This window comes from Populus euphratica, unplaced genomic scaffold (genome assembly GCF_000495115.2).
Source record: "Populus euphratica unplaced genomic scaffold, PopEup_1.0 scaffold308.1, whole genome shotgun sequence".
Classification (NCBI taxonomy): domain Eukaryota; kingdom Viridiplantae; phylum Streptophyta; class Magnoliopsida; order Malpighiales; family Salicaceae; genus Populus; species Populus euphratica.
Genome location: NW_011500196.1, coordinates 155,935 through 176,363, shown reverse-complemented (window position 1 = coordinate 176,363; position 20,429 = coordinate 155,935). Strand labels below are relative to the sequence as shown.

Genomic DNA, 20,429 nt, shown 5'->3' with positions numbered 1-20,429 from the left:
ATAAATAAATAAATTTAAATCTTATTCAATCCCCGTTTACAACGAAATATCAAAAAGCAGCATCGTGCAATTACTTTTGATACGGTGTAAGGCTTGCATTTGTGTCATGCAGCAATCAATTTGAGATTTTCGAAGCCGACCCAAATATCTAAGAGAACATTCTTCTTTTTCTTCAAAATCAAATCTTTTTCTCTTTGCTAAGTGCCGGCCGACGCCATCCACCCAACAACGCCCTCCCCAGAATTTTACCCTATATATACACATACCGAGTCTCATGGAGTCAAGCACCTCGCAACAGCTTCCTAGCTCACACTGCTCTCTAGCTACATCATCACTGTTTCATTGGCATTATTGTCCTCAGCTTTTTAACCTATTTTCTTGCTCGACAGCTGATTGCTTTGGAAATGGAGAGGGTGACAAAGTTGGCATCGGAGAGGCCTGTGGTGATCTTTAGCAAGACCACATGCTGCATGTGCCACACCATCAAGACTCTCTTCTGTGACTTTGGGGTGAACCCGGCTGTCCATGAGCTTGATGAGATGCCCGGAGGAAGGGAAATCGAGCAAGCACTCAGAAGGGCTGGATGCCCAACGTTGCCGGCGGTGTTCATCGGCGGTGAGAATGTTGGTGGATCCAATGAGGTGATGAGTCTTCACCTTAGTCGTTCCTTAATCCCAATGCTCAAAAATGCCGGAGCATTATGGGTTTGACCCATCGGCTAATTAACTAGCCTAATTACCTTCTTATCAGGCACTAACCAAATAAAAGAGATGTGTTTTAGCTGCTCTATACTATGTACGAGATTATTAATAACACACACACACACACACACATGCTAGTAATGATATCACTCCATAAATTATAGCAGGTGTCGGGGGTGTGGATGTATTCGGAGACAATGTAGTCAGAAGTTGACGAATGAGAACAATATTAATCAATAAATAAATATGAGTTATTTAATAAACTGAGTATTACGTAGCGTTGTATTTAAATACTGAGTTATATTTAAATACTTATTTTATAATCTGAGACAATGTAGTCAGAAGTTATATATATATATATCAAGATATATAATCTCGTAAAATAAAAAATAAACTGAGTTGTATTTAAATACTTATTTTAATTATTTTTTTTATTAAATCAAACAATAATTAACATAAATACTTACACATAGAAAAATAATTAATTAAAATACAAGAGAAAAAAAGTATTACGTAGCGTTTATTGGAGTTTGGAATTCTCAAAGAGCTGGTGTTCCACTCTATGTTATCCTTGCAAAGACCCCTTCCTGGGGCTTTGTTGCAGGCATTTCCCATTGCTGGGAATTTACTGGAAGCTTAAACTATTTGTGTGATGTTACATTCTGCGGCAAGACAACAACATGAACTTTTGTCTACGATTAACCTAAATTATATCAAACTTGGGTTACTTTAGTTAACAATTGATATTTGCAATATTGCGAGGTCTTCTTTCTTCATTACACGACTGTCGACATAATTTACAGAACAGGAAGGGCCAAAAATGTCTGCTAGCTAAATGATCAAGTATAGCTGAAGCTTCCAAAATGTCAAGAAGTAAGCGCCTGCATTTCATACCCCATCCAGATTGTGCCATGTACCCTGATATTTTCTGTTTTTCAGGAGCTAGGGAGGTTGTCCTCTGAGCTTCGTTATTTCTGTTAATAGTTCTAGAAGAGGAGGGCAACATGCGCATGACACCCTTGCCAACAGACCTAACCATCTTCAGGAGAAATTTGTTCTTCAACACATCAATCATGTCGGTATCGATTTCTAAAGGAAAAACAACGCAATATGTGGTCTGGGAACCAGAACTCACAAGTCACGCTTTTTTGTTTCTCAGTACAGGAAATAACTTCCACCCAGTTGAGCAAATGATTTGTCGTGGTTGTCTAGGCCAACAAATCAAGCAATGGTGCTTCTTCAAACCTTTGATTTTTTTATTAAGAATAGCCACACGATAAGAAGAATGTAGAGACAACAGACTAGTAAGAAGAACCCAATGACAAATCATGAATTTATTTACAAAAAAAATACAGCATGCAACTCATCTTGCATCCCTCGCACAGAAGAGCTATGCATAGGAACCATATCAGGAGACAGTCTCCGGCACCAGTCACAGAGCAAGTCCTAATTCCCGACATAAAACCACTATTTCCAAACTGAACCATCTCTCAAGATGGATTGTCAAGCCCAAGGACCCAAGTAAAATAGATCAACTCAAACCAAATCAATTCAAAAAAGAAGGAAAATATACATGTTGAGTTTTTGGATTGTGAGTCAGTTACTTCTGCCAAGATTGCCAATGAGATTCCCACTTCTCTTTGTTGTTGGAGGCCATTCAACATCCCTATCTGGCAAAGCATGCTCTTGGTATCAATCACCGTCAGATTCCATGCTAGCTTGATCATCAACAACAGGTTTGAGTTCACTAAAAGGAAGTCGAGAACAATTTAATTTTTGTTTTGACAAACAGATGAAAAAAAATAAAAACTAAGAGAAATAAAACGCGCAGTTTGTTTTATGTGCGCAATGCGTAGAGCTGCAAAGCATGCATGAATACCATATCTCTATTTATTCTAGCATGGATTAAGGGTCTTTTTCGGTTTGGTCAAGAAATCAAGATAGGCCCTCATACATGCACCTGCAAAATCTCAGCACAACAACACGTAGGCAGCAACTAACACTGAAACAATGCAATTCAGAATCCCAAGTTGCAGGAGAATGAAAGCAGTGTTAAATGCAGACCAATTGCACGAAGGAAATGAAAAAACGATACATCTATAACTTCTAAGGGAATAAAAACTCATGTGTGATGTAGTTACAGAACTGTATGCAAAGAAAACATAGGAGCAACGAAGGGTCTACACCTCCAAACAACAGGCATTGATGGAAAAAATAAAAGCAAACTACGCACATTAAAAGGGGATTGCCTAACTGACAAATGGCCCAAGCAAAAATCAACACTGAATAGCGAGCAAATTCAGAGTGAATGTCTGCAATTTTCAATTGCCTTCTGCTCACTGCCTAAATGACACCAAAAAATATTCTAATTCCACCCACATCATGACTCCATTTGTATTTGCACATAACGCAAAAGATTTCCACCAAGGATCTAACATCACATCTATAAAGAAAACAAATCAATTAATGACACCAATCTCATATGAAAATCAGGGGAAAGAATTAGATGATTGTGTAATTTCATCCTTTATTGAATCATCAAAGCAGACAAAAAGAAAAGCATTAAATTTCAATAAAAGAATTCAAGGCGACAAACTTAAATGTTGAAGGAAACCCCAACCAGAAGTAAATGAATAAGTTGGGGCCGAGAGAGATGGAAGCATAATAAATAAATAAAAGATGATACAAAATGATAGCATCGTTATTATGCTCTCTTGAATCTGAAAAAACCCATAAAATTGCCAAGTTAGCATTAGATAACTTAATTGAAAAGCATACAAATACTCGAAGTTAGGGGAAGAAAAAAGCAAAGACATGGCATGTAGAGCATCGCATCCCCATCTCAGGAGTGAGTGGGCAAAGAATTAGCCTTTGATGACCAAAAGAGAAAAACTAGAAACAAAACTAAAGCATATAAAAATTCTGCAAACCATTCACAACATCACTTGATTCCATCCTAGCCTGGTCATGTCAAGGCACCAGTTGACAAATTAAACAAACATAAGAGTAACCCTAAAGGAAAAAACTCATCAACAAAGAAGATGACCCTCAAACACTCAAAACAACCTTTAAAGCTCGCTTCCCCCATGAGAATGATGTCATCTGCTTACTGACCGTGGTTGATTGCTTGAACATTTGGGGCTTTTTCACACTTGTTGATTGGCCTAGGCTGATGAATTTAACAATAAATACTGAAATCACAGAGGAAAACAAAAACCAATGGAGGTGTCCACAAACCAAAGCAACAACAGTACTATAAGTAGAAATTGAAATATTCAGACAAGGAAAACGAAAGCAAGTATAAACAATCCCAAACAGAACTGATATCATAAGAAGGCAAAAAAGGTACCTGGACGGGAGTGAAACCAAGAACAGGCAGGAATCCATAGCCTACACCAACTGCTCGATGCAAAGCACAGCGAAATGCATGCAAACCTAGCCTACAAAAATACACAAATAAGAGAAAGCCGAGGCTTAGTAGGAAACTGGAAGACGTAGAACATAATGCAAATAAAAATAAATCCTTCTTGAGATAGTTATATCATGATTGGGCAAGTGCAAAACAGAAGGAAAGAAGTGCGCTGCAAGTATCGAGAGCTTTCTTTTGTAACGACTCAATTCTCACTCTCCTCTCATCCTCAAGTTTCTCAACACCAGATCCCCGCTCCATCCGATCGTCACCGCCTGAAAACCCATCAAAACCTGTCACTGAAATAACACCCAAACATTAACAGAAAAGGACAAAAGACTTTCCATGTTTTTTACCTACAATACACACAGAGACATAAAACATTTTTCGTATAAAACTTTAATCATGCATATTCTTCAACTTGAAAACCATGTAAAATAAGCTTAGTTTTCAATGCAATAAAGCGGTGAAAAATTTAGGCTCAAATTGATCTACGGATGAACAACAAGTCTAAACTCTATAAAACTTTAAAATTATAATTCAAGCTTTATTTGAAAACAAATAAATATATTTAAACCATTTTCATTCAATTTACAAGTTTTCAAACTGATGAAGCTTCGATCGCCCTCATATAATTTGTTAAGATATTTAATAGTTATTTCATTAAAATTCTTGTCATCAGATCATCTGAATATCAATATATATTAAATCAGCCACTTCCATGTATAATCATAATGCATACTAATTATCATATTCATTTGGAGACTAATTTGAAAAATACCTCAATTTATCAAGTTATGTGTTAATTTGTAGGTAATGGATGAATCATTTTAGCAAAAAAATATTGATTTTTTTTATTAAAAAACCCAATTAAGTTAATACGATCGAGTTTGACTGGATGAATAAAATTATTAAAAATTACCTTAGTCAATTGAATTTTATAAATAATATTTTTCAGTTTAATCTTGAAAATTTATTCAAATCAGATTTTAAATTAGTGATTTTCTATATTAATTCATCATATAAAATTAGATTTGTGATTTATATAATCATTCAAACATCAAAAATACTTTTTTTATTACAGAATTGAAAAATAGAAATCAAATCTCTATATATTCACATATCCGATCTCAATCAATTCTCCAAACCATAACAAGTACTAGTGGCCGGCAAAAATTTGACATCTCTTTTGAAAGAAAAAAAAAGAAGATATAATTCAAGGTGTTACTGGATATAATTTTCTTTGACATTAATTTGTTGTTTGACATTTCTTAATATATTTCAAGTGATTGATGTGTTTGCTTTTAATATGTTGATTGCTTGATGTTAGAATATAAGAAGAAGAAAAAACTTAAAACGAATGTATTCTTAAATGAATTTTTATTCATTATATTATAATTATAATTATTACTATTTTTCAATTATATTATTTTTTTAGGTTAAGTTTAAAATGTATTTAATTTAGAATAAATAAAGAGTTGAAGGGGGATTAGTAGGGAAGGTGATGCGTCACCAGTCGGGTTTTTATATATATATATATATATATGATTAGTTTTGTATCGAGTTTAATAATATACATATTTTATTTATTAACTTTCAAATAAGATAACTATAAAAAATAAATTATATATTAATATATTAGATTAATATCTATTATGATTGAATTAAATTAAATTGTAAACATACACTATGTATGTCATGGAACGATTGTGTTTTGAAAGAAATAAAAAGAATTTGATATTCAAGTCATTAATTTTCCAAAAAAATTGATTAATATAATAATTTAATTTAAATCGAAAGCAATAATATAAAACAAAACATAAAAAAATCTATTAGTGATAAATAAATAAAATAAGTCATTAATATTATACTTATAAAAATAAAAATAAATTATTAGAGATCCACCACCACTCAATTTAACAATAAATATCACACATAACGAAAAATGCTTGCTGAGATGGTTTCAACTCAACTACAAAATAATACAAGATGATATTTAAATAAATTGCATGATTTGTTAGAACATACCCTATAAAAGTAAAATAAATAAAATTCAATGAAGTGAATATCCATCTATGTTCAATTCATTATATTTCATTAAAAAAAATATTTTGAGAAAATATATCTAAAAAAGCAAAACATAAAAAGATGTTAAATAACCCAAGCAAATAAAAAAAGATTTTAAAAATATATAACCAAAAAAAAAATTAATTTCTAATAAAATAAAAATCAAAGGATAGAATCTAAAAAAACATATTCACTTTAAAAAAAAAATAATAACAAAAAAATAACCTATAACCAAATATCCTTAAGTTAAGTTAATTTTTTAAATTTAAATCCGTGAAAATCTAAAATGAAGCAATCAAGAATCTCAAAATTTAAAAACTAATAGTATAATAATAAAAGGTATTAAAAACTAAAAGCCAAGGACAATGAGATATTTTTACTATGTAAATATAAATAATAAGACGCCATCACCTCTCCTAGCCAGCCAAAGTCTTTTGGTTTATAAGCCTAGATTGATAACTTTATTGTGTATTTTATAAATAAAAATAAAAATTTACTTTTAAATAACATCAAACAAGCAGTGTATTAATTTTAAGGATATTTATAATAATTTACAGTATAATTTTACATGAAAATATTCATCTAGCCCCAAGTCAATATTAAAAGGCGCAAAGACAATGACGCCACAATTTTGTTTTCATGTGAAAAAATAGAAAATTAATTGATTCCACCCGCCGTGCATGGTGTCTCAGGAACAGTGAATTCCTCATCTTTTAAATTTATTTATAATTTATAATTTATAATTTATTTAATTTATTTATAATTTATAATTTATAATTAACATGACTCCAGTGAGGTCAGTCTCTCCACTAGACAGAGCTCACCTCGATCACTGCATTTACCATCATCCACTGCCCTCTATCATTTCTCACCCTTGTTTTTTTTGTACGCTCCATCACTAGTAGTCCTGGTTTCCTTTTCTTGTCTCATCTCTCGCTTTCTACTTTCTTTTTCTCTAGCAACCAAACACAACTTAACTTGTTCTGTTGGGTCTTGACAGGTTAGTTTCTAACTACTAGAAAGTCTTTTTGTTTCTTTCTTCTGTTTTTTAGTGGATTCTACTTCCACAACTTATCTTCGCTACTATGCATGTGTTTTTGCCTTTTGTCGCTGTTTGAGGTTATTTTGGGGCTTTTCATTGATGCTAATTTCGCTGCATTCTTGATTCTCTGAATCTTTTTTTTTTTTGGTCTCCCTTTTATTCCTTAGGGCCTTTTAAGCTGTTGAAGTAGACTACAGAAAGGTCTAGTTTTTTAGCAAAAATGTTTGGTTTCTCTAAAAGACGAGCAAAACTTGGCAGGTGGGTTCTTTTTATCTTAGCGCTTTTAATTTGAAATTTGTAGAAAACAATGGATCTGAATTGGGATTTTAAGTTTCGTTATTTTTTTCTTTTCTAAATTTGATGCCATTAATTTGTTGTTACTTTCAGGGTCAAGAAGGTGCAACTCTCTGATTCTACACCAGGGATTAGAAGTCCTATTAGACCCCCAAAGCGAATTATTAGTAGTAATAATGTCAATGTAAGCTGCTTAACGTGTGTTTTCGTGGATTGGGATTAATGGGACTTTGTGCACTGTGGTCAGAAGTTCAAATTTTTTTGTGTAGAGTGAAGGTGCTGCCCTTACAACTAATAATTCTGACGAGCTTGATTACAATTGCTCCTCTTCTGCTCCGCTGGATATCAGTGCCTCTACATCAGGGAATGCTGAGAACTGGATGGTGTTGTCGATTTCTGGGGACAAACCTACTCCTCGTTTCAACGTAATGTTGTTTAATGGTTTTTTCCCCATATATTTGAAATGTTTCATAGTGTGCATTGATAATTTTCTTCATTGTGTGTGTAATGTTGTAAGTTGGAACTTTTTTTTTTCCCTTCTTGTATAGCATGCAGCAACCGTCATTGGGAACAAGATGATAGTGGTTGGTGGAGACTCTGGAAGTGGATTGTTAGATGATGTACAGGTAGAGAGAATGTTTTCTAGCAACGAGAATGCCATTGGTTTTTATTTGTTTTAATTGAGTCCGAGTTTCTTGAATAAATGGGACACATTTTTACATTCAAACAAAATGGTGTCAGCAGGCAATATAGACCATGATTATTCAAATATTTCTTTTGTGAATTTTTTATTTTTCTTTATTATAAGGAAGTTGCAAACTTTAGTGTGGAAGCTGATATGAATCTTTGGTTTCTCTCTTCAGGTGCTGAAATTTGACCAATTCACCTGGACTACAATTTCATCAAAGCTTTACTTGTCACCCAGCAGTTTGCCATTGAAGATCCCTGCATGCAGAGGCCACTGTCTGGTATTGTCATCTAGCACTCTTCAACTGTGGTTGTTGTGCTTTGCATCCTTTCATGTTGAACCAGACTGTTTCTTTATATTACTTGGCATAGGATGATTTTTCCAGTTTAAGATGTTTGATGCCTTAATCGGGGTGCAAATTATTTTCTTGAGTAATGGAAATAATTTTCACACAGAATGTGTGTGTTCACTACAGTTAGGTGTAAACTCATTGGTGTCCAGCAAAGAAAGTTCAAGTGATGGTATGTTCTCCGAGTCTAGAAGATTGATCCATAAGACAATAACTCAAATCCTACTGAGTGGATGAAACAAACAAACATATTTCTCCAAGCTTTCCATTATGATATATTTATTTAAAGTTTTAATATAGAAAATGACAGTTTCATTGAGAGACATTGAAACCAAAGGTTATTATCTCCTCTTCCTTGTGCCTATATTACTTGAGCTTCATGTATCATGTGTTGGCTTTTCTCCTTAATAAAGAACTGCCAGTAGCTGCTTATGCCTTGCTGTAGCATTATGCACAAGTTTTCCATCTTGTGGAGCTTCAAAAACTACTAGTGTCTGAAGTTTCTTTCTGCTTTTGGCCTGCCATAGGTTTCTTGGGGGAAGAAGGCACTTCTTATTGGAGGAAAAACTGATCCTGCTAGTGACCGAATTTCTGGTTGGATCTCTATGTTTACCACACCCATGTTGTCATTACTTGGATCTCTTGCATAGTCTGGAATTACTCTAATGTCTTTATTTTCAGTGTGGGCATTTCACACAGAAACAGAGTGTTGGTCAATCATTGAAGCAAAGGGAGACATTCCGGTACCCTAACACATTTTATATTCATAACCCCCCCCCCCTTCTTTTTCTGGTAAATTCATTACAAGTCCTAATAGCAAGCGGAACCCTACACAAGCTGGCATGTGCTTCCTAACAAAAAATTATGTTTTCTTTTTGCAGATTGCCCGCCATGGTCATACAGTGGTCCGAGCAAGCTCTGTTTTAATTTTATTTGGGGGTGAAGATGCTAAAAGGAAGAAATTAAATGATCTGCACATGTTTGATCTCAAATCTTTCACTTGGCTTCCTCTGCATTGCACGTGAGTGCTCTCTACACCAATCTATACTATAATGGTATACATTAAGGTTTCAATAGGCATTATTTTGTCTGCACAGAGGAACCGGACCGTCTCCAAGAACCAACCATGTAGCAGCTCTTTATGATGATAAAATTCTACTTATATTTGGAGGAATATCCAAGTCCCGGACTCTGAATGACTTGTATTCACTTGATTTTGAAACGGTTTGTAAATTCATTCTTTGTTCCATCATGTTGATTATTGCAAACTAAGAATATAGATTTCATATTGCATTTTGATATGTAAAATCTTTTTTCTCAGATGGTATGGTCGAGAACAAAGATACGAGGCTTCCATCCATCACCTAGGGCTGGGTGCTGTGGAGTTTTATGCGGAACTAAATGGTACATAGCGGGGGGAGGAACTAGGAAAAAACGTATGCCTCATAGCTAAATAGCAAATGCTCCTGTCATCTGACCTGTTTCTGATAATTTGCAATGTTATATGCTTCTGTCATGTATGTTAGAGTTGCAGGCATAATATCTAATGTTCTTGTGATTGTGAAACTTCGAAGGGAGAAACATGTTTTATTCATCCATACTAGAGTTCTTGGTTGGGTTAATAGATAGGATAAAATAGCTTTTATGCCATGTGTTCTGTATCTCTTGCTCACGGTATTAGAATTTGATGAATCTTACTGCATTGGATTTTGGCGTTTCTTCTGTAAGTTGAATTGGAGTTTAACTCATTAGCATGTTTGCGTTGTTAAATTCTTTCTCAGTGTATCACTTAACAAAAAATGTTGAAGTAGTTTTCATTGGTATTCTTAGTTTTCATTGGTATTCGGCACATGCTGCTGATTCCTGTTTCTTTATTATATCTACAGGGCACTCAGAAACTTTGATTTTTGATATCTTGAAAGTGGAGTGGTCAGTGGCATTTCCATCACCCTCATCTTCTATTACTACCAACAAGGTGAGCCATGTAGATTGTACTTTTGTATAAATGGTATATGTCTGGTTAACAGAGTGGATTCTTGATAAATAAGACCAACCCTTGAACTTTTATTTGTTGGTGAAGAAGCCACATGGATGTGGATTTGATGCTCCTCTGCCAATTGAGGGGGGTGGACTACAGAATCTAACTATAAGAATAACAATTGCTAACCATGCAGAACAATATGTCAAATTTTGTTTTGAACAATCTGTGCTAAAGGTGCTAAATATGCATCTACAATTGCCTTGTCATGTTTGAAAATGTTCCAAGTATGTATTCAGCAGCATAAACCAAATGGATGCTATGTATGCATACATCCCCCATTATTTTTTTGTGAATAAATTCATATCATTTATTCCCTTGAAGCTAGAAAAAGAAAAAGGTAAACATGACCAACAAATGATGCGCGCAAGGAATAATGATGCAGACTCAAAACTCAAGGTTAACTTGTGCTTGTGAAACAATTCCAAACAAACTTAGGTGGGATCTCTGAGTTTATTATCGCATTAATATTTAGTGTATTTTCTGAATTTTATTATCACTTGTAGATGTGTTTTAAAAATTTACTTTCCCCATTAATTCTTTAATGTCGGCAAAAAAAAAAAATCTTCATCCTGAGTCATTACAGAGAGTGCTGTAACCCAAGATTCAGAACCTTATGTTCATATTGCTTCAAAATAGAGGGGACTAAAGACACTCTTTTGGTATGGCTTCAAGTGTTTTAAGTGTCACGTGCGGTGGTGTTTTCAATATCCTTTCAAAATTGTATAGCATGAGGATGTACTTTCTTTGCATATATATATTTCATCATAGGTTCTGTCTAAGTTGTTATTTCTCTCTCAGGGATTTAGCCTGGTACTTGTGCAGCACAAGGAAAAGGATTTCCTTGTTGCGTTTGGTGGAAGCAAAAAGGAGCCATCAAATCAGGTTTGAGACTGGAATGTCATATTTTCTGTGGCATCATTTCTGCTTTTGATGTTGGCTGGAGAATGTAGTCAATTCTGCAAAACTAGTAACTTTTCCTTGTGTTTCATTACAGGTTGAAGTGATGGGCATTGAAAAGAATGAATCATCAATGGGTCGTCATTCTGCTCCTAGTGAAGGCCCTAGACATTTGCTGTTTGAAAAGTGCTCATCATCTACAGTGTTGGCTGATCAACTTGGTACTGGCTCTTCTCAGCGCTCAGTTGATTCAATTACAAGACAAAATTTGGTATCTGCAATTGAACAGCATGGTTCTGGTAGGAAATCTTTGTCACAGTCCTTGCTTGTTGATCCAAATTCTGCTTCTGGAAATGTCTCTCGTCACAAGGACTTTCACCACAAGGAAGAAAACACCACGGCTGGTAAGATAGCAAAGAACTTAGATGGAAATTTTGCATCACTGGTAAGATCATATTTCTCACCAATTAGCTGGTCTTTGCTATATTTTTTTAACCTTGACTATTTATGAATTCAAACAGCTGTGCTAAGGTCAGTTTTGGATGTTCTTTGTTCTTGACGACAATTGAAAAATCAAGAGATTACTGTTAGACAGTGGAAGGGTATAAATATCTTGGTCAAATCACAAGCATTGTGCTTATTGTCTGAGAGAATAAAAATACTGTAAAACTGTTTTCATTTCTATTTTCTGTGATATTGTCCGATAGTAGGATTGCAAGAGATGCTTATATTTTCCATTATCACAAGCATTGTGCTTATTTCAGGCTACTGAACTCCAAAGAAATCATTCTGATGTATCAGTCCAGCCTAGCAATCCAGTTGGTAAAATTCATGCTGAGGAGATGTCTTGCGTATTTGAAATGGAAACTTCTAACTCTCACAAGCAAGGAACTGGAAACCTTTCAATAGATAATGAGGATGTACTATTACCAGAGAGTGATTGTACAACAGGAGGGGCTCATGCAAGTATATATCGATTGTATGAAACAAAAATAGCTGCTCTAACAAGAAAGAACGCAGTACTTGAAGGACAACTGGCAGCTGCATTTATAGGTCGAGAAGCAGCAGAGAAAAATGTATCCTCTGCCATGAAGAGCAGACAGGAAATGGAGAAAAAGTTGGTAGACACAGTGAGGGAGATGGAGTTGTTGAAAGAAAAGCTGGCTTGTGTAGAGCTAGCTCAAGAAGAGGCCAACAGTTTATCAAATATTGTCCATTCAGACAATCTAAGGCTTGAGCATGATGTGGCTTTCCTGAAGGCTGTTTTGGATGATACTCAGAAGGTACTTGTCATGGTCTTGGCAGAGGCCATATCATGATGATTGGTTTTTTTCAGTCATTTTTACTGATTGGCTATTTGTTGCAGGAGTTGCATTCGACTAGGGGAGTCCTTTCTGGGGAAAGGGCAAGAGCATTCCAACTACAGGTACCAATTCTAAACTAAATTCTAGGTTTTGTTTTTTTTTTTGGGGGGTGGGGGGACGATGAAAGATTCTTCCTGATAGATTCTTCCCACTTGTGTGATTCACTATCTTGCTATTTTGAACAGCTCTTCTTTGTCTTTATTGGTTAATAAGTGCATCAACCACCCAACAAATCTAGCAAAACTTTTTAAGGTATTCTCTTAGTTGAGTTGTCCAGTCTAGCACTGATGCTCATGTCTGAGCACTCTAGAGAGAATACATGAGTTCTCCTTTCCGCTTTCCCCTGGGGATAAATTGCCACAGCTGCATAAAAATATTCCAGGTTACCAGCTTCTTTTTTGATTGAATGATAGAGGTCCAGCTATATACCTGGTAATACAAGTGATTCTTCATATTTCAGATATGTTTACCCTTTGAAACATCACTAAATTCCTGGATGACAGACCATTCATTGTTGGCAGAGGAAATGCCAATGGTGTTGTGTAATTTGAATCTACCACCACCTGCGATGGGCCTTTTTAAATGAAACTATTTGTGCTTTAAGATCTTCCTCTTTTAATTTATCTCTCTATACTTGGTGTATCATGCTGCCATGCAGATTGAAGTTTTTCATCTCAAACAAAGATTGCAATCCATGGAAAACCGAACGCCTACACCAAGAAAACCATTCCATGTGCACTGAGGAGAAAGATTGTGTGCAAGGCAGAGGGCATGCCATCTAAGAAGATAACTGCCGCTGAGCTGATCAATGGTCAGTGCATGGGATGGAGAATCATATTGTTGCAATATAACCTTGTAAATATATGAGACTAAGGTTACATCCATACCTGTTCAGTTGCCTGCTATTTCTTGGCCTTAAAAAATTCTGAAGAAATACAAGCTAGTGTCCAGAATATTTGTGTTCAAACTCTTTAGGAGGCGGAGGCGCTTTGGGTCTAGGAAAATAACTTGAACCAATAAAAGATGGTCATTTGAAGAGGTTATGTCTTTGATTTCGCCCCCCTGTAAAATGATCTAGGAAAAGAAATTGTATCTTTTGAAATCAGAACTACAATGCCGGCTTTAGCAGATCAGTGCTGTATCTCTATAGGTAAACCTGGTAAAATGTTCGATTACGCTTCTAATTTACTACACAATTTCTGTTCTTTATAAATCCAAACAAAAAGCCACTACTAAACATTGAGGCACTCTCACCATCTGCGTAGAGAAGTTCCAACACCTTCAGGGCTATTCTCATGCATAAGCTTGTAGCGCCGGGCTCCTGCATCCCCTTTTTCTAAGAGGACTCAGGTTCGAGAGTAGCCCAGAGAGAAAATGTCAACTCCATGCTTATCTCCTCTGAACAATTTGTAGATTGCCATCTACGGATGCTTTTGAACTGCAGCATTAAAAAAGCTGATTAAATAAAAAAAGCTGATTAAATCAAAATTACAGGTCAGTCTTTTTATCAGATACAAAACAAGCATCAAAAGCAACCATAGCATGATAGAAGAAAGTTGCCCAAACAAGCTGACTTGCGGGAGCTACCTTATCATCGGCAGCATTGATGTCTCCAATCATCACACATCCCCGCCAAGGGTTTACATCAGACTCATGATGATTGATTGCATTAGCCTCATGTCTCATTCCTTGACTGCCATTTCAACATAATGCCATTGAAAGATCCATAAATATCCAAAAAACGAAAGAACACAACCCTTCAGTTTCCGTGAATCTAGAAAACAATTGATTAACACAGAAAAAGATAATAGAACACCAAGAAACCAACTGTCATCCGTCGCATTGTAGGGCAACCGACCACACTACCAATCCCAGCACAGTCAATACAATAACATCACTGTCACCCAATCCAAATCACTGAACCCAAAATGAAAGAACAACGATGAAATTTAAGACACAACCGGTAACACACGACCGGTAACACGAGAGGATCCAAACGCGGCAAGTGAATGGTAATCCCATCACTTCCCATGCAGAAATAAAGGGTTTCCTTCGTCCTTTCTTTTAATGTTTTCATCCACAAGACCGACACTGCAGACCACGATCAGATGTTACATAGTCAGAGATTAACATGGTAGCTAGAAAACATGAGTCGCCTTACTAAATTGCCAACTACCACATAATTTAGGGTGTGCCGACATGTCCAAAGAACTTCTGGGGGACGATTATAAGGGCGAGCTACCAAAAGTATTTTCTAGCATCAACTTATGTAAATTCTGGACCAGAAAATAAGACGTGTATACATTGAAAATTAAGGGTCGTATGACCCTGGAATCAAAACTTTCCCCGTTCAAGATTACAATTGAAACCATGACATACAAACAACATATTGAACACAATCTCATTCCTACACGCCATCACGCAAAAGCACCATACAAAAGCACCTCAATTTTTCCTGCAGTCCACACTGGTCATGGCATTCTCTCAGCCAACATTCTTGGTGGAAACAATTTCCTGATCTCGTATAAATTTACAAGATCTTCTTTGGCTTTGCTTTTATAAAAGATCAGTCTCTTCCTGGTCTCCATCTGCATCTTCTATCTCATTTTCTTCCTCTTCTTCAGGTGCATCCGGATCCACCCCCTACAGCAAGAACCAATTATTCCCTAAATAGAAATTGTACCCAAAACATCCCAGATCCAGACCCCCAACCCACCCCAAGTCAGTTGTCCAAGTATATTTTTCCTAGTAAAAGACACTAGTTATAGACAGTGCAGAAACCGAAAATTAAAAATGTTGCTGAAATAATAAGTTGCAAACCTTCATCTGTTTTTCCAAGCGCTCTAGCCCTTTTTTTGCAGCTTCATTCTGTGGGTTTATTCTGCAACCACAGTATTAAATTGTGGGCATTAACAGCAAGGCAATGCTATGCTTTCTTGGCAATCAACAATAAAAGCATGCAAACATTCAGGTAAAAAATCTCAGATTCTAGATTAAAGAAATCAGAGCACATATTTAATATTCTACCTTAATGCGGACTGATAATGTGACATAGCCTCTTGCAGCATATTAGTGGCAGCAAATACTTGAGCCAACTTGACATGAAGAGAGTCATCTGCCCAGTCTTTGAGATATCGCTCTAGCAGAGACACAGCATCTCCATTTCGACCCTCAATGACATGAAGCTCAGCCAAAGCTAATGCCGCACCAAGGTAACCAGGTTCCAGCCTCAGTGCTGACTCGTAGAACTTTTTTGCCTGTTTAATTTGACATTATATTGACTTCTTTAACTATAAATTTAGAAATGATCACTCATGAGTTGATGAAATGTGATCCTTTAACCAAAAGAAAAGGAGAGTTAAATTGATCTGTTACGATTTTACTACCTTCTCTCTTCCACCAGAGTTACTAGCATGTACATCCCCTACTAATTTTAGAGCCTTTGCAGACTGAGGCATGGCTTTCATTGCCTCCCTGGCAGCATGCAGGGCCTCTTTAATTTTGGAGAATGCCAAATAAGAATGAACCAAACCTGAAATTGTAATTGATTCAATTAATTGAGGTTTGTTTTCCTTGTTATTGTTCCATCTGGTGGACAGGTGTAACCCAATCATAGGTATGTCATGGAAGTTATGCAGATGAACAATATGAAGTTCTGGTCTTATTTTTTCTCTTGCAGATTGTACGGTTGTACCTTGATATGAGCGGAGATCAGCTCTCAATTCTTGAGCTCCCCTGAAAGCAATTACAGCTGCTTCTGGCCGCTTTAGTGACAATAGCAAAGTACCCTGATATCACAGAAAAGAATGTAATGAAGATTAAGATTTATACTGCAGAGAGATATCAACCCACAACAATATCAGAGAAGACTTTGATCAAAACAATACCCATCCTATCAGGCATAAATTATCGGTATACCTTCATAATGTAACCCAGAATGTGCCTCTCATCAATCCTGGTGCTCTGATTGCAAAGAAGAATCAATCAGTGGATTTGTGAGATTAAGCAGATGGAGAAAAGATTCATATTACTACAAATAAAAAAAGCTAACCTTCTCCGCATAAGACAGTGCTCCTCTCTCATCTTTCTTTTCCCACAGGACAGACAAAGCCACAAAAACTTCTGGCCTTGTGGGATCAATACTCAGCAAATCATGCACCAACTTGTTTAGCTTTGAAAAATCACCCTTTGTCTTTAGAAGCATTGCATACTCATCCATATAAGTTACAATGTATGGATCAATTGATCGAACCTGCAAGTCCATGAACTTAACATGTTTGTGCCATGTGCAAGCAGTGAGCACTACCTCAAAGTGGAAAACATAACTTCTAATACCTTTTCAAAATTCATTAAGGCCTCATCATTCTTCCCAATTATGGCTTGAACCTTAAGACATCGAGTTACGAATTAGTGAAACAGATAAACAATTTTAAAATCTCTAGCCAGCTTGCACGCATTATAGTACAGCATTTCTTACCTTTGCAATTTCAAGTAATACATGTATGTTATGAGGAAAACGTTGCAGGAGTTCTGCAAAGAGATCCAAACCACCTGCCAACATAAGGGAGAGAGAGTGTAAGAGTAAAAACCTTAGTGGATCAATGATCAATCAATAATCACTAAAGCTGACATGGCAAGCAATAGAAGGAAGCAGATCTGTAATTGACAAAATCTAAGAAAGGGAAGTAAATTGTGCACTTACTACCGCTGTTTTTGCAAAGTTTCTTTCCCTTGTTCACATAACAATTTTTGGGTATGTATTTCATTAAGATAATCAATTAATTGACACATCTGATTAACAGCTAAAATTCACCTCTTATTTGCTTATATATTTGCTTTTGCACCAGGTTAAGATACTAGCAATAGGAATCCCCTTCTGCAACTAGTTGTGTCGGCAGGCAGATATGCATAAATAAGCATATAAACATTACTTGCATATGTTTGAAATGTAACTATTTTACCTTTGTAATCATTTGAAGCAATACAACACTGGGCCTCAACATAGCGCTGCATACAAATAGCAGTTTATAATGTTGCAAGCTGGGCATAAACAATACAATAACAAAATGCAAAACTGTTGAAAGGTAAATTATTAATAAGATTGAGTTACAATGTCTTCAAGTAATTTTTGTTTTCCATTTTTTTTCTTTTTTTTTGTAATCTATGCTGTAAGTATGCCACTGGATAAGGGTGGTTGTTTGTTCCTCGAGTAGCCACCCATGCAATATAGACAATGAAGCCATTGTGTTTGGTTTGTGGTGATGGTGAGGAAAAAGCTCAAATGGTATAGAAGTACAGGCTTTTTCAGAAAAGCACCAGAAAAGGCTCATGCAGTGGTAGCTTTTTAGCCACCACAATGCCTGACAAGCTCAGCAGTCATTCCAAGGTGACTTGATTACTGTGCATAAAATTTCTATCCTTGTACACTACATGCTTGATTTTATAAGCAACAGAATGGTATTTGCATGAAACATGGATGAACATTTAGTTCATTTTTTCCTTGAATGATACTTTTGGATGAAGACTAAGATTTAAAGCCATTTCAACAAACTTATAACCAAATGAGCTTTTTAAAAAAAAAATTACTGTGGTAAATGAAGACAAAATGCTGATACTGAATAACCATTGGGCAGTAAGCAGTTGACAATGGACCCAAATCTAATCTGTTTCATCCTATACTTACTTACTTGAACCCAGCGAGTAGAGTCAGTATGATCAAGTGGAGCTCTCCCACTTCTATTTGAAGCCTGTAACCATAAAAGAAGTGCCCCAAAGACATCAACCAATTCAAACTCCATGGTAAAAAGAAAAAAACAACGCAGATTCATTCAAAATCTTATTTTTCCATAAACTCAACAAGGCTGCAGAATATCAAATCATTGACTATGAAAATGAGAATATTACGGGTAGCAGAAACCAACTAAACTGCCACCAGGTCATGGTTCATGCTTTTGAAAAATCAAATCCTAGATGAACCAAATATTATGCTAAATAAATGAGAACTATTTCCTCCACAGCAATTACTTCTCATTCACATATGAGCTGTGTTTGTATTGATAGGAACAACATCGCTGTCTATTTAAGTCAAACTACAATCAATATTTTCACTTAGATAACTTGTTCTATGTATAGTAACCTTGCATAAATATGACAAAATAAAACTTCATAACAGCTCAACAAAACCTTCCTGGACTTCTAAATGAAAAAAAAAAAAAATATAAAAAATCAGCATTCATGAAGATAAAATGATTTTACAGGGGTAGAAGTGAAACATGATTCCACATATACTTGTGAAAAAGTGAACAATATCCATAACAAACCTGTAAAAAAAGTGAAATGATATCCTTGGCAGCAACTCCCAGTTCCGCCAAAGCTATGATAGCCTCAATGACATAAGGGCAATGCCTGCCAAAAACTCGCCAAAAGAAAAACAAATTCTCTGAAATCTAACATAATGATCTCTCTTATATGAGTAAAGGAAAAAAAAAAAAGAATAGTTAATTTGAATAAAATAGGTGAACAAGAATGTACAACAGTTTGTAAGGTACCAAAAATGTTGGCAATCAAGTGATAGTAATTAAAAGAGGTAAAACATATTTGAACATTGAAGAAGAGGTGTGCTCTCACAGGAGTATACAAAACCACAATAAGTTAATTAAATTATCCTGAGGCAACAAGATATTCTCTTAAAACCATTCAATCGAGTGGAATCACCAGAACAAGCACCATAGATGTTTCAAAACTATCCAGATATGACATGTAGAACTAACAGAAATCATACCACAAAGTTTATGAGCCAAAGATTAGCAAATATATTTGTATGTGTGCATAACTTTCAATTATCTATTTTGTATTCTGTTTATGAAATAGGTGAACATAAATTCACGTAAGCAACCAGCTTGGTGGATGCAAGCTATCTTAGCTAGTAAACTTCCTTGGTGCCGGACCCAGTACCACAAATCAAATAGAAATGAAAAATTCAAGCATGGCAAAGGCTAGCCAGCCAATGGAAATAAAAAAAAAACAAAAAAGAAAGAAAGAAAGAAAGAATTGCGATGCAACTTTGTAACAAGTGACACCTTAAGCACTCTTTGTAACAAGTGATAGCAAAGCGAGTATGTCTTGAACTTCTATAAAGCTTTGCCATCAATAAACTCATTTGTAAAGTTCTTGCTTTGCTTGGAATTCCTTCCATCTGCCAAAAAAAAAAACTTAATTAATTAAAAGGGAAAAATTCTAGTAAAAATATAAAGAATAGAATTGTAATAAGGGAAAAACCTCAACAAGTGCGGCTCTAGTTTCATTCAATGCGGAATGGCAAGATGCGATCTTGAACTTCACCTACCATTGAGATAAGTAACACAGTAAAAATCAATATAAACCACACAATTCCTCAAATAATGTGTGTGTAAGAAATAAAATAAAATCAATGTACCTCATTTTCATTAATTGCTGAAATGTTAAAAGAATTCGGAGAAGAAGACCTGTTCGATAATGAACTCCTAGAAGTTGTCGAACTCTGTTTCGGAATTATCTTGCAGTAATGCAATGCTTGCTTATACGTATGCTACAAAAAA

General features: G+C 35.5%; 3 protein-coding genes and 1 long non-coding RNA gene across 7 annotated transcripts in view; 2 read left to right on the top strand and 2 right to left on the bottom strand.

The window, feature by feature from the left end:
• Positions 1-297: 297 nt before the first annotated feature.
• LOC105111787 (monothiol glutaredoxin-S2-like) lies at positions 298-960 on the top strand. The gene has a single exon (XM_011007238.1). The coding sequence runs from the start codon at positions 405-407 to the stop codon at positions 708-710; it is 306 nt and encodes a 101-aa protein (XP_011005540.1). The 5' UTR covers positions 298-404; the 3' UTR covers positions 711-960.
• Positions 961-1,930: 970 nt separating this feature from the next.
• LOC105111788 (uncharacterized) lies at positions 1,931-4,581 on the bottom strand. The gene is made up of 2 exons (XR_839656.1): positions 4,051-4,581; positions 1,931-2,448 (listed from the first exon to the last, which is right to left on the bottom strand). It is a non-coding gene; the product is annotated as an uncharacterized LOC105111788 (long non-coding RNA).
• A 2,389-nt stretch (positions 4,582-6,970) lies between these two features.
• On the top strand, positions 6,971-14,040 carry LOC105111790 (acyl-CoA-binding domain-containing protein 4-like). 4 transcript variants are annotated; one of them, XM_011007241.1, is made up of 17 exons: positions 6,971-7,177; positions 7,398-7,477; positions 7,607-7,697; positions 7,783-7,938; positions 8,062-8,139; positions 8,377-8,481; positions 9,078-9,144; positions 9,232-9,293; positions 9,432-9,571; positions 9,648-9,774; positions 9,872-9,986; positions 10,437-10,525; positions 11,390-11,473; positions 11,586-11,933; positions 12,253-12,771; positions 12,855-12,914; positions 13,511-14,040. In XM_011007241.1, the coding sequence occupies exons 2-17, from the start codon at positions 7,440-7,442 to the stop codon at positions 13,592-13,594; spliced, it is 2,163 nt and encodes a 720-aa protein (XP_011005543.1). In that variant the 5' UTR covers positions 6,971-7,177; positions 7,398-7,439; the 3' UTR covers positions 13,595-14,040. The 4 variants fall into 4 exon arrangements, with proteins under 4 accessions (XP_011005543.1, XP_011005541.1, XP_011005544.1 ...); XM_011007239.1 differs by having other exon boundaries at positions 7,387-7,477; XM_011007242.1 differs by lacking the exon at positions 13,511-14,040 and adding an exon at positions 13,038-13,192 and having other exon boundaries at positions 7,387-7,477.
• A 951-nt stretch (positions 14,041-14,991) lies between these two features.
• The window catches only part of LOC105111792 (anaphase-promoting complex subunit 7-like), a 6,103-nt gene continuing 665 nt past the window's right edge, over positions 14,992-20,429 (bottom strand). Inside the window, exons 2-16 of the mRNA XM_011007245.1 lie at positions 20,288-20,419; positions 20,131-20,193; positions 19,932-20,047; positions 19,173-19,257; positions 18,540-18,599; positions 17,814-17,859; positions 17,330-17,403; positions 17,188-17,238; positions 16,904-17,104; positions 16,771-16,815; positions 16,547-16,640; positions 16,239-16,384; positions 15,880-16,109; positions 15,673-15,733; positions 14,992-15,495 (exon numbers count right to left, since the gene is read on the bottom strand). Coding sequence (XP_011005547.1) covers positions 15,409-15,495; positions 15,673-15,733; positions 15,880-16,109; positions 16,239-16,384; positions 16,547-16,640; positions 16,771-16,815; positions 16,904-17,104; positions 17,188-17,238; positions 17,330-17,403; positions 17,814-17,859; positions 18,540-18,599; positions 19,173-19,257; positions 19,932-20,047; positions 20,131-20,193; positions 20,288-20,419 — 1,491 coding nt within the window. The 3' untranslated portion in view covers positions 14,992-15,408. The remainder of the gene's footprint in view (positions 15,496-15,672; positions 15,734-15,879; positions 16,110-16,238; positions 16,385-16,546; positions 16,641-16,770; positions 16,816-16,903; positions 17,105-17,187; positions 17,239-17,329; positions 17,404-17,813; positions 17,860-18,539; positions 18,600-19,172; positions 19,258-19,931; positions 20,048-20,130; positions 20,194-20,287; positions 20,420-20,429) is intronic.